We start from the raw sequence: 14,288 nt of genomic DNA on the forward strand, positions 1-14,288 counted from the left end.
TATTTAAGTGCATTTTTATTCCAATTGATGCAGTACCAGGTGTCGCAGGCATTGGCAATCATGTCTATGTCTATCCAATCCTATTCTGTCAGCAGCAAAACTCTTCATTGACAATTAAAAATGTGAACAAACCTGATGTTCTCAGAGCCAAGACCAGAGATGAGTTTGTCAGCAGCGATCAATCTTCTTTCCATAATTTTGGCTTCTTCCTCCAGAGCCTGCTTGTTTGCCATGGCCTCTTCATACTTCTTGTTCAGGTCATTTAACTCTGCTTCAAGAGCATTCACCTCTTTGGTCACCTTGTCAAGATCTCTCTTAGCCTGAAGACAAAGTATGTTAAACAGTCTCAGATTAGAAAAATAGTGGTGACAAGAAAGACATGATTGGGAGAGGAAGAGGAGGAGGAGGATGAGGAGGAGAAGAAGAAGAAGAAGAAGAAGAAGAAGAAGAAGAAGAAGAAGAAGAAGAAGAAGAAGAAGAAGAAGAAGAAGAAGAAGAAGAAGAAACAAAACCAGTTCGGAAAGATAAGTATAAGAGTATTCAACAACAGAATGATAAATAGATGGATAATTGAAGAAACTTTAATCACCCAGGAGGAAATTTAGTTTTAAAAAACTTGAATTACAAGATGATTTTTTTATTTTAAAAACGCTATTTAAGCATAGTTAATAAAGAAAAAGAAAAGTGTATCTATAGCTTAACATCAATTTATAAAAAGAACAATTTAAAAAATCCAGGAAAAAAAACCCAAAAATCCCAGATGAATCATACCTGGTGGAAGTTTCTCTCAAGCTTGGCCACTTTCTCCCTCTTGGGTTTGATTTCTCTGGCAACGGCACAGTAACCCATCACGGCTTCCACGAACTTGAGCAGCCCAGCACCAGCACGACTGATGACCTTCATTTGATCTGGCGACATGTCAATGTCCTTCAGAAGACCTTGAAAGTAGAGTATTGATTTTAGTTATCTTAAAGCGAAACAAAAGATGATAACATGGCATCATTGTTGCTCGAACACAGTATTATTTTAACCAGACACACAAGCTATCAATTGCATGCCACTACAGGAACAAAATTAGTGGAATATAACAAGTCACAACCCATAACCAGAACGAAAAAAATGTGAATAAAAATATAGTAATCAATTTTAATTTTTAAAGCTAAATTCAAGCAAATTTATACAGATGAAAATTCAGTTGGTCGTTAATCAATTATGTAGGCTAGCGAAAAAAAAATCAGGTTTCCCATTCAGCAGAGATTTAATTTGTGACTCACCTCCACAAAAACGTATTGTGTTGGAGTGATATTGATGCTAAAATTTGATTTATGCTCAAAAATATGAAACTTAGGTTGAGTTTATGTGTTCAACTGAATAGAATAAGGACTGTTTCATAAAATGCATCATATGCCCGTATTCTTATTATAATTTCTCATCATATTATTTTTTAATTCACTTATTGCCATCAGCTCATTCATATCCAACATAAAACCATTGTAACTTTTGGTGAATAATATAAATAATCCTTACCTTTGACAGTGTTCATCTGTTTGGTTCCAATGTTATCTACATCCATCTCTTTCAAGGATTTCAAGAAATTTGCTTCGGACATCATTCCCTTAGCAGATTTCCACGACACTTCACGAATACCACGCATGACTACAATACATTCACAGACTGTCTGTACTTCCCTTGGAGGCTTGGCAAATGATCTGTGAGAAGTTGACGATATATCAATTGAGACCAAATGCCACAACACGGAATTATGTCACAGTGACTGTGATCCTTAAAGGTATTGTAAAGATTAATTGAGATGCTCTGGGCTAAAATAAATGATGATTTAGTTGAAGAGATTGAGTTTTATTTCTTAAACAATTAATGTCCTAATTATTTCTATTTCGTCTTGAAAAATCAATTTTGGACATCTAGCTCGTTTCAGCATAATAACAGATTGGTGCCATGGGTCTCATCTTTCACAATGGATTTTAGATAGATAATGAAATCTGTGATCAAATATCTTATTTTTGTATGAGTAACCTCTGGAACACTTTATCATCATCATCATCATCATCATCATCATCATCATCATCATCATCATCATCATCATCATCATCATCATCATCATCACCATCATCATCATCATCATCATCATCATCATCATCATCATCAATTTCATCAATACCATTTAGTAGTAGTAGTAGTAGTAGTAGTAGTAGTAGTAGTAGTAGTAGTAGTAGTAGTAGTAGTAGTAGTAGTGCTAGTAGTAGTAGTAGTAGTAGTAGTAGTAGTAGTAGTAGTAGTAGTAGTAGTAGTCGTAGTAGTAATAGTAGTAGTAGTAGTAGTAGTAGTAGTAGTAGTAGTAGTAGTAGTAATAATAATAGTAGAGTAGTAGTAGTAGTAGTAGTAGTAGTAGTAGTAGTAGTAGTAGTAGTAGTAGTAGTAGTAGTAGTAGTAGTAGTAGTAGTAGTAGTAGTAGAGTAGTAGAATCATCATCATTAACTGTGAATTCACAATGATGAAACGGTAGATGTAAAAACTGTGAATAATCAACAATATATCACAACAAAGTCTGGGGAACTCAAATGGATTCCTAACCTGATTTCAGTGACATCACTCTTGTCAAGGTCGTCAAGAGCAAGTCTAGCAGCTTCCAGTGCTGGGAGGGCTTCAGCCAAGGCATCCTCAGCCTCTTTCTGGATTTTAAAAAATGAATGTGTGAATAAACAAATCAAAGGTGGAAAAATTGTTTCACAAAAATAATATTTTTTTATGCTTTCAATGACTCATGAATAATTTCTCAATAATTTTTTTGTCTGATGAGATCAAATATGAAAAAGATCATAGGTACAAGAGAACTTTAAAACCAATTTTCCCGGAGCCTATTTGGATCACCACGTACCTTTTCAACCTCAATAATTTTGCTCTGTTCGGCAATTTCTTCTCCCTTGGCTTCAGCAAAGACCTTTTTCTCTGATGCTATTTTAGTACCAGCAGCAATTTCTTCAAGAAGAGCCTCACAAGACTTGGTTTGTTCCGTCACAGCAACCTTTTGGACAGCCAGTTTTTCATTGAGAACAGCCAACATCTCACTGGCGTCAGCAATCTTCTGCAAACCACCCTGCAATCTCTCACACTGAAATAGAGAAAAATATAAAGAAAAATTCGGATGATTTGATTTTCTAAAATTAGACCGAGAAAGGCAATATGTACAAAAAAAAACATACATTGCAAACCCATTTATATAAATATTTAAATACATATGTAATTACATTCAAATACTCACCATCACCAAAAAATACAATCCCTACCCCCATCCTGATCAATAACATTTGATTTCCCGAGCAGCATCAACAATTCTACAACTGCAACCAAAACCCAACAACAGCAGGAGTATCAGTAGAAGCAACAATTAGAGAAATGGCGCTGGCTTCCGGCGACAACAGACGTGTTGTGAATGTTTACCTATTTTCTACACATATTTTTATTCATTTATCATTCAATCGTCGGAATTTAAGCCTAATTTTTATTCAAAATGGATGTGAAGTATATATTGTTCCTGATTTTTATATTTATTAGTATATTTATAAGCATAAATGGTGTTTTAGCCTGTGATTTTGCTGCCAAAATAAGCCTATCGATAACTTATACTCCAGAGACTCTCCGATCCCTCCAACCCGTGTCACCCCCACCACCCACTATTGACACATCGTTTATTAAAGTAAGAAAGAGGGGGAGAAAGGGAGGAATAAAAACAAAATTTAACAGACGGCCTTTTCGTCCATTTTTACCCTGTGTAGTGACAGGTAATGTAAGATCACTGAAAAATAAAATTGATGAACTGTTTTCACTGTGTCGTTTTAATAGTGACTATCGTCAAGCCTCCATAATAGCGTTAACAGAGACTTGGCTATCTCCTCACATACCATCATCATGTTTTAATATTGAACAATATTCACTATTTCGAGGAGATCGGACTAATGTAAATAAACGAACTGGGGGTGGGGTGTGCACATATATTAACAACAAATGGTGCCACCCCAATAACTGTCAGATAAAGAAAATGTATTGTGACGATAAAATTGAATTTATTACTGTTTCGTCACGACCATATTACCTACCCCGGGAATATACTCATGTCATCATCATCAACGTCTACATTCCACCATCATCAGACAACACCACAGCGAAAAATATTTTGAGGAAAGAAATACAGGACATTCAAATTAAGTCACCCGATGCCGTATTGATGATCACTGGCGATTTTAACCAATGTAACGATTTTACTCTCCCGGGACTTCATCAATACGTGGACTGCGAGACAAGGGACAAAAAAACATTAGATTTATTCCTGTGTAATATTAAAAATAGTTATAAATGTTTACCCCGTGCCCCATTAGGTTTATCTGACCACTGCATGCTCTTGCTACTCCCCACCTACCGCCCTGTTTTTAAACGTGTAAAACCAGTAAAGAAAAGTGTACAGATCTGGAATGGAAGTGTGTGTGAAGATTTGCGTGGTTGTTTTGAATGCACTGACTGGAATGTTTTTATCGAATCATGTGATAGTGTGGATGAGCTGAATGACTGTGTGAGTGAGTATTTAAAATTATGTGAACAGCTAGTGTCTTGTAAAAAAGAAATAAAATATTATCCTAACAACAAGCCTTGGATAACAAAAGATCTAAAACTTTTATTGAACCAAAAGAAAACTCTCTATACTAGTGGAAACAAAAAAGATCTGAAAACAAAACAAAAAGAGATAAAGAGGGTAATATCCAGTTGTAGAGACAAGTACAAAAATAAAATTGAAAAATGCTTTTCTTCTGGGGATATAAGGGACACGTGGCGGGGGCTTAAAACTGCTGTGAACTATAATCCAAAGCCCACGATTATATCAGAAGATATCGAAATTGAAACTTTAAATAAATTTTATTCACGTTTCGACACAGCAAACAAATTTGATATTGAAAATGAAAAACATAAATTAGACAGGGCTTTGGAAGATGAAATGACTATTGAGGTCAGTGAAGAGGAAACGAGATTCGTATTTTCGAAACTAAACGAGAGGAAGGCTGCTGGGCCGGATGGATTGAAAGGAAAACTATTAAAAGAATGTGCCCACCAGCTTTCCCCCATTTATACACATATTTTTAACTGGTCCCTCCAATGCGTTTCAATCCCTGAAATTTGGAAAACTTCAAAAATTATTCCTGTTCCAAAAAAAGAAAAACTTGAAACTATGAACGATCTCAGACCTGTTGCACTGACTTCAATAGTCATGAAATCTTTAGAAAAACTTGTTCTTGTTAAAATTAGGAATCAGTTTATGCCATTGAGTGATAGTCATCAATTTGCTTACAAACCAGGACGTGGCGTAGAGGATGCCATTTTGCTGTTTACAAACAACATCTACAGGCATCTAGATCACGCTAGGAGCTATTGCAGATTGCTTTTTGCAGATTTTTCTTCAGCGTTCAATACAATGCAACCTCAGTTGGTTGTTCAAAAATTGACTAGTCTGAATTTAAACAAGTATATAATTGCTTGGGTGCTCGAATTTCTTACGGAGAGAGCACAATATGTTCAATTAGGGCAAAACAAATCTTCCTGTATAACTACAAATACTGGTGCTCCTCAAGGTTGTGTATTGTCCCCTGTATTATTCACAATATACACGAATGACTGTAGAAGTCAAAACCTGAGTGTACCTTTAATAAAGTTTGCAGATGACACCGCTCTTCAAGGCCTCATAACAAATGGCAACGAAGTGGCTTATAGGCAAGAAATTAATAGATTTGTGTCTTGGTGTGATGCCCACCACCTAGAGCTTAACATAAGCAAGACAAAGGAGCTAGTGATTGACTTTAGGAGAGTGAAGGAACCGATAGAACCGTTAAAATTAAAGGACCAATTCGTCCAGCGAGTTCCTCACTACAAATACCTTGGTGTAACGATTGATGACAGGCTCAAGTGGGATGAACACTTGAAAATAATTAGGCATAAGATGTGCAGACGTACATATTTTTTATCGAAACTCTCTCAGTTTAGAATAGATAAAACCCTCTGCACATTATTTTATAGAGCAGTAATCGAAAGTGTTTTGTCATTTTGTATAACAGCTTGGGGAGGCAATTGCTTAGCAGTGGAAAGGAACAAAATAAATTCAAATATTAAAAAATCCATTAAACGCTATATAAATGATGTTGACGATGTAGATCTTTTATACGAGAAATTTTGTATAAATAAAATAACTAAAATATTAAATGACCAGTATCATCCACTAAGACCATCAATTATTATGTCAGAAAGAAGTGGTCGCCCTTTCTCTATTTCAACGAAAACAGAGAGACACCGAAAATCTTTTCTGCCGTCCAGTATTAGGCTTTATAACAACAAGCAATAATCATTTTATATAATTATTTCTCATTTTTACTTTTTAAAAATATAAATATTAATTTATTAATTTATTTGTTTTGCAATCTTTTCAATTTTCAATTTATAGTGACAGTTTTAACTATTTTACAGTGTTGAAATTATTCATATTATAAAGCGCAGCTCTGGTTATAGAGCTGCTCCTTTTTTATATATATACATCCTATTTCCATTGTATTTTTATCTTATGTGTAAATTATAACACGTCTGTACAAAAAATTTCCTTTTTGGGATGCAATAAAGTATTATTATTATTATTATTATTATTATTATTATTATTAAAACAATAGTAACAAAAGCATCAACGTCAGTAACAACAAAGACATTTACATAAACACAAAAACAAACAAGGAGCAGAAAACAAAAACAAATAACAAAAAAAAAATCACCTAAAAACACATACCCAAAAAGAACTAAACAATATGGATTTTCAAAACAGTTTCTAGTTGAAGATTGAATCGCATTTTGAAGAGCTGTTGACAACTCTTATGCGCAAAAATGTAAGACTGACCTGGGCCAAAATGAACTTGTCTTGGTCCTCCAGCAGTTTGAGGTAGGTGTTGATGAAATCAAGGTAGTTCTTTGGAGTGACGTAGTTGTTACGACGGAGTCTCTGTAGGAATTTGATGCTATATTTGCCGATAGACTGGTGAACCATGACCACGTGAGCCACAATATCCTCTCTCTTCTCATCAGGAACTCTACGATTCTGTAGACACAGTTTAGATGTGACAGTTTTTGAAAACATTAACAAATCTTTGATAAGGAAATGAAAATTCAATTACAGCGTTATGATTTAAACTCGTTCTTCACTTCCTTCTCCTACTCTTCTTTTGATGCTCTTTCCTTCTTCTTCTTCATCATCATCATCATCATCATCATCATCATCATCATCATCATCATCATCATCATCATCATCATCATCATCATCATCTTCTTCTTCTTCTTCTTCTCCTCCTCCTCCTCCTCCTCCTCCTCCTCCTCCTCCTCCTCCTCCTCCTCCTCCTCCTCCTTCTTCTTCTTCTTCTTCTTCTTCTTCTTCTTCTTCTTCTTCTTCTTCTTCTTCTTCTTCTTCTTCTTCTTCTTCTTCTTCTTTTTCTTCTTCTCACTCGTCTTCTTTATCACTTTCTTCTTCTCAACCAACCAACTCAGTAAGACTGAGTATTCCTGCCAATATTGTAGTTCAAAATTAAAGGAAAAACTATATAAACCTGATCATCACAAGTTAAATAGAAAGTTTTCGGCATTATTACCTTAAGATTTATTTTCTTTTGTTAATGTGATTTCAGATATCATTATCATTAGTAATTTTTCATTATAGAAAGTAAACAAGAGATGAAAATCTGACCTGATAATTCTGAATGATGGGACATACCTTCATTCTCATTTGTGATTACAGTATTAAAAGAGATTTTTTTTTTATTTGATCTGATCCTCTCCTCCTTCATTTTTTTTTTTGAGTTATAAATTATTCCAAAAAATAAATAGATAAATAAATAGAAATTAATCAATTAATTAATAATTGATAGGTAAATAAATGAATTTAAATCATAAAAATAAAGTTTTAAAAAAATATAATGCCGTCTCATTAACTGCCAACGTACATCAGGTGAAATGAAGACACTTGCTACTGCATACAAAGCTTGCTCGGGCCATGGGAAGAACCAATCAATGCTTGCATTGTTCACCGTTCCTATGTGAAAAATAAGCAATTCAACATATAATTCAAAAAATAAATCCGTGAGAATTTACAAAGCGCATTATCCACGAGACATGCTCAAATGTTTTACAGGAGTCCCTTGACAACAACAACACTTAACATGTAGAAGAGACCATATTACTTTTTTTTTTCTTTGACAGAGGCAACACTGTTGATGGCTCCTAAGAGAAGCCATATAGGTCCGAAGGCGAGTGTCATACGACTAGCAGACGACAAAGCCACAGAATTTAAATATAAAATGCAACAAAATCAGTACAGAAAAGGGTAATGAAGCTTGCCATTGGTTTTGGATCCCAAAAGTCAGTTAGAGAATGCTGTCCTTAAAAGCAATGCACCTAAAGAGATCGATCTACTTTCAGTTAATGAAGCATAAAATTATCTTTAAAAAAAGAAAAAAAAACCCAACAACTTCCGCTTCATTCTTTGGTTGGATTGCTTGTACAAATGAAATATAAGGCTTTCTGCCAGATGGATATAACACTTAGGCGATTGGTCAGAGCCAGATGATAAAATGGGCAATATAGAAATTGATCAATTGAGGTGCATGGTACATACAAAATTATCTTGTTCATGAATATAATATGCACGGAAGAGGATCTGGCTTGACAGAATTTATATACTCGTAGCATACACATGTTTTCACATTTCCCCTCAATTCCCTCTCCTACAAATAAATGCTTACAACAGTTTATGGTTACATACCAGCTTTTCTTACCTGGGAAATTTCTGCAACGTGTTCTCAAAGTATCACCTACAGGGGACATAGCCAGCACAATGTGTAGATTGTTGGCACATTTGTTGATGAAATACTGCCAAATGCTTTCTCTGGCGTGACCTGATCCTGCCTTCATGGCTTCATCACGAAGTTGCCCAATGATGGCCTCTTTTTCATCGTCTGCATAGAGGGCTGGCACCATTCCAGACGTTAACATGTTGTTGATGAGTTCCAAGAACCCTAGAAATGATTAAGAATTATTATGTCTATTTTTTCCAAGCATTTATTTTCTATTATTGAAATCTCTCTATTCATAATTAAATTTGTATTACAGACGCATTTTGTTTTATAACATTCATAAGATATAAGCTCAAAACTTGAGGACAGGAATAAAGATTTATTTGTAAAAATCCTCTTAATTTTTATCTTAATGATTCAAAGGTTACGTAAGATCAAACGCAGCACTGCTATACCCCAATAATTCAAGAACATGACATACATTAAAGCAAATGCGTTTTGAAAGTGACCACTAAGCTGCTAAAAGGTGTGGACTGAAAAAAATATTGAACATAAAACAAAGATATCAGTTTCAAAAAAGTACAAAATTCTTAACAATGGATATTCCGGGCTCAAAAACTTTCTTCAGCCAACAAGAGAAACAAAATGCTATCACTTTATATTAAATCTGAACAGATGGGAAAATAAGTCTCTGTGCATCCCCTGTTCGAATTTAAGTGAGATACCATCATGTCATTGTTTTGGTTGTTGGCTGCTATGGGTTATGAGCCCTAGATGTTCACTATTGAGTATTTTGTTCTTTTTGGAAGCTTTTATATTCAATATTATTCAATACATTTTACAAGCATTTTGAAAATAGGTTTGATAAACTTACCTTCTTCCACGACGTGTTGATCTGTAAACAGGAAAGAAACCTTTAGATTCTCCATCCCCAGCTTGTTGTAGAGAATCTTCAAATCGTCACGGAAAGAGTTCTCATTGTAGCCTCTGCTGAGAGTGATTTCAAATACTTGACATCCAGCAGCATAAGACGACAAGCGACACAAACTCTGTTTACCACTTCCTGTAATAGGGATGATAGGGAAAAATATATTAGTTACATATGTCCAGATAACAAAATTTAATTTATCAAACTGATGTAAGAAAAGAGTAAAACTAAGAAAGAGAAATATGTTCACCTTGTTTTAATTTTAAAACATTTATCCGAATTGAAAGTTAAAATTTCAGTGAATTCTTGTTGATTATTTCTGGCTGCTGCTGCAATATCTCTTGTTGCTTTTCTGAGACTACGTCTGTCAAATCTACTGTTATTAAATAGAAAAATTACTTATTTACTGCCAACTGGAGGAACACACTGGATATTCTAAAATTGGAACAATCGTCTTAAAACGATGTTACGCCGGGATGTGCCTGAAAATTTAAAAAAATTAAGATTTAGGCCAGACTCATACTCGAAGAATTTGGGTTGAAATAAGGGCTTTTATTGAGGAGAGTGAGTTTTGTTTCTGCAACTTCAAAAAACATAAATTTATATATTTTTGATCATTTTTAAAAGTAAATCCTGATGTCGTACCAGATTGATGAGATGGGTCACAATTGATCAAAGGGGCATTATTGTGATTTTATCAGCAATTGACAAACAAAATTGTCTGAAAAGTCAAAAAAATATTATGCAATGATGACTAATACAAAATTAATACTCAAAAAATGGTGACGTACCGCCAACTCCCACCAGGAGAGCATGTCCTCTATCCATTCTGAGCACACGATGCACACGACACAAATGCTCCAATGCGTCATCAAACAATACCAGGTTCATGGGAGTGTTAGATTCGTTATAGTCTTCAAGAATCTGCAGGAAAATAAAATGTATCAAATTACTAGTTGTTATATCTTAAGAAGGGTTTCCAACCAATCCATTGCCTCTAATTTATGATAATAGGATAAGATTCAAAACAAAACACAGAAAACCTCAAATGAGTTATTCTCTATGCCTGCTTTAAAAAGATGTCAATTTAAAATGGTGTTCGACCCATGTTCATTAGTGCAATTGATAAGTTGATAAGAGGAGATACGTTTACTATACCCAAAGCGTTGGTAGATAACCATAGACTTGCACATTATATCATTATTGTTGTTGTTATTGTTATTATTATTATTATTATTATTATTATTATTATTATTATTATTATTATTATTTTTATTATTATTATTATTATTATTATTATATATTATTTTATTATTATTATTATTATTATTATTATTATTATTATTATTATTATTATTATTATTATTATTATTATTATTTTATTATATTATTAATTAGTTATCTATATTTTCATTTATTATTATGTGTATTATATTGTTTGTTGTTGTATGTGTGTGTTATGATTTTGTGTTTCGTTATATGATGTCAATTGTGTTGAACTAAGCATTTTGTCTATTGATGTCAAATGTTTGTATAATGAGTTTAAGATAATCTAAAATAAAAAAGATATTTATAAGTCAAAAGCTACCTCTTGGAAAATGGACTTAGTGGCATCGTAATCTTGTACATCTTCATACAGCCGTGGTTCCCCTTCATCTAAAGCAGTGCGGAAATCTCCAAACAATAAGGGATTTCTATCAACATATTCCATGTGAGTCTTAAAGTTTTCGTCCATCTGACTCTTTATCTTAGCCTGCCAAAGAAGACATAAGTTGAATTGACTTAAAATTCAGGGGAATTGATATAAGCAGACAATTCTGCCATACAAATACATGAAATCCAAACAATATAAAAGAAATCATTGAAAAAAAAAATCACATGATAAAGGATGCGTTTGGGGTGGCATTTGATGCATTACCTTAAAAAAAAACAACAGCAATTAATAAATCTATATTCATTTTAAAGAAGAAAAAAATCCTATAGGAACATCGACCTACCTGAAGATGTTGAAAAGTTTCCGTAATTTCTTTTAATGTGATAACATTCTAAAATCACACGCTGCCTTAATCATATGAGAAAAATAATGTTTGAATGGTTTTTCATGACTCAAATATTGCTAGAATTGCGCAGATTTTAAAAATCATATCTGAAAATATGAAATCGTTGTGCTGTAAATAAATGCTGGGAGTCAGACACTCATGACACAAGAGTTGAAGATGCTGGTAAACTTTTTTTTTTAAATTGATTGTTTATCTAAGGCATACCTTCATGTTTTGTTTTGTTTTCAAGGGTTTTACGGCACTTGCAACACATTAAGGTCATATCAGCGACAGTAAAAAGAGAAGAAAATGGGATAGTAAAGCATTTTAGAATACAATTAAAGCACCCAAGAAAAGGTAATACAAAGGGGAATTGGTTCAAATATGAAACAGGTGTAGATTCCAAGAGCACACTATCAAAGTATTTAGTTTGAGATCACTAAAAGTCTCATCCAGACACAAGCACAGGTCCCCACTAAGAGGAATACACTCAAATGTTTTACAAATAATATATATTATAAATTAAATATAATACAGTGCATAACAGAAAGATGGTTTACAAATAAAAAACATATCATCTCCCAAAACTAACTATACATTTGACTGTTTCCTTCTCAGCCAGGGTATCCGGCCAGGGCTCGGACAAAACCAAGTAATCCCATTCCAAGACAAAGACAGAAAGCAAGTTGGAATACAGATATAGGGGGATAGAAGACACAGTAAGTATCTCCCTGCCCACTATGGGAGGTCAGGAACCCCACCCAGATACCTTCATGGACAATCACAGTATTTTGATTTTGAAACCTAATGCATAGAAGTAAAGAATGCATTACAGGAACACTATTGAAAGGAAATTGTATAAAATCAGTGTGAGTAGACAAGCTGTGACAGATAGCATGAAAGAAGAATTTTTATAATATATATAATATAATATAATATAATATAATATAATATAATATATATAATATAATATAATATAATATAATAAATGATATATATATATATATATATATATTATTATATATATATATATATATATATATATATATATATATTATAATGTGATATTTTTCTGATAAATTACTTGATGCTTGCAAAAAATTTACAGTCAATCAAAAATCGAAAGACCACAAAATAATATTCAATTGTGTGAGAACATAATTTGAAGAAGGACGTACAGAGATGACTTCCTTGTCCACATCATTGATGAGTCTGTCACTAATGACGCGGTTGCATTCATTCCTCCACAGACGCAAGAACTGTTCAGGTTTACTGAAACGGTCTGGTGTTGACAGACACAAGCCGTTGTAGATTCGAGACAGATCTCTGAGATTGAAGATGTAGTGGAATTTGGATGGGGTGGGTGGCAACTCCTTTACAACGTGACTGTTAAAGAAAGTTGATAAAAGAAAGACATTTCTAAAGAAATATGGATGGTGGGTAAATCAAACTTTTAATAAATTAATTGTATTATAGGTATCTGCAAAAAAAGACTTCATTCATTCAATACTTTATAAAAAAATAAATTATGTAATTTCTTTTTTCTGTCACTTTTGTTGGATATCCTTTAAACAAGATACTGAGTAAATTGAAAACATATTTTAGATTTACTATATAATGACACTAAAATTTCTTTATCACAGTAACATTACTTTAGCGTATATAATGTATTAACACATTTATTCACTTAAAATGATGAATTTAAAGACATTTCTGTATTGCAATCCGACTTGACCAGTGATACATTTATTTAAAACTACGATTCAATGTGCAAAATACGTCATGCTGCACCTGTACAAGTCCATAGTCATTTGGGTCAAAGTTGAGGACAAGTCTTGTAGTTCTTTTGTGAATGCTTGAAGATGTCCCTCCAGGATAGAGTTGTAAATCTTGAAAAGAGATTCGTTGTCGGGGAATGTCATGTTGAAGCAAGAGAAGAGTGAGACGAATCGAGGATCTGTTTCATTTCTACCTCCACCTGCTTTTCCCATGGCAGCAATGTAGCCAATGTCTCGCATGTTCTTCCAGTTGAGATCCTTTCCTCTGTCATAGAGACCACCTCTTTCAAGCAACAATTTCAACAAAGCAATAGGTTGTTGTGTTCCGTATGTATCCACCTAAAAATATAAAATACGGCAAAATTCAAAGATTAAGAAAAAGTCTTTTTATCTCTTAAGCCCGTAAATGATTTGTCCTGACAGATATTTTCTGCTTCAACTACTTTTCTCAAACCCACAACTTTGTTAGTTATTTTCTGTTCCAGTGTTCATTTCTGATATACAAGGCAACGGTGACTGAGAACACATCTTTCATGAATCCTAAAATCTCTCAAGTGTAGATTTTTTTAATAGCTTGGCCATTGCTGAGACAGATCCATGAATATTCAATATTCAATACTTATTTAATTAAACACAAGGTTTAAACATATTGATGTAAATT

General features: G+C 33.5%; 1 protein-coding gene across 2 annotated transcripts in view; it reads right to left on the minus strand.

Annotated features, from left to right (window-relative positions):
• LOC144968554 (dynein axonemal heavy chain 10-like) overlaps positions 1-14,288 on the minus strand; it is a 76,671-nt gene that overhangs the window by 15,811 nt on the left and 46,572 nt on the right. For both annotated transcript variants that reach the window (XM_078907031.1, XM_078907030.1), the window contains 13 exons: positions 13,641-13,966; positions 13,028-13,235; positions 11,399-11,563; positions 10,602-10,734; positions 9,757-9,945; positions 8,865-9,104; positions 8,034-8,122; positions 6,941-7,138; positions 2,897-3,130; positions 2,593-2,690; positions 1,528-1,709; positions 772-938; positions 133-320 (listed from right to left, as the gene is read on the minus strand). In XM_078907031.1, coding sequence (XP_078763157.1) covers positions 133-320; positions 772-938; positions 1,528-1,709; positions 2,593-2,690; positions 2,897-3,130; positions 6,941-7,138; positions 8,034-8,122; positions 8,865-9,104; positions 9,757-9,945; positions 10,602-10,734; positions 11,399-11,563; positions 13,028-13,235; positions 13,641-13,966 — 2,417 coding nt within the window. The remainder of the gene's footprint in view (positions 1-132; positions 321-771; positions 939-1,527; positions 1,710-2,592; positions 2,691-2,896; positions 3,131-6,940; positions 7,139-8,033; positions 8,123-8,864; positions 9,105-9,756; positions 9,946-10,601; positions 10,735-11,398; positions 11,564-13,027; positions 13,236-13,640; positions 13,967-14,288) is intronic.

This window comes from Berghia stephanieae, chromosome 3, assembly GCF_034508935.2.
Source record: "Berghia stephanieae isolate SIO BIC M18660-M18661 chromosome 3, UCSD_Bste_1.3, whole genome shotgun sequence".
Lineage (NCBI taxonomy): Eukaryota > Metazoa > Mollusca > Gastropoda > Nudibranchia > Aeolidiidae > Berghia > Berghia stephanieae.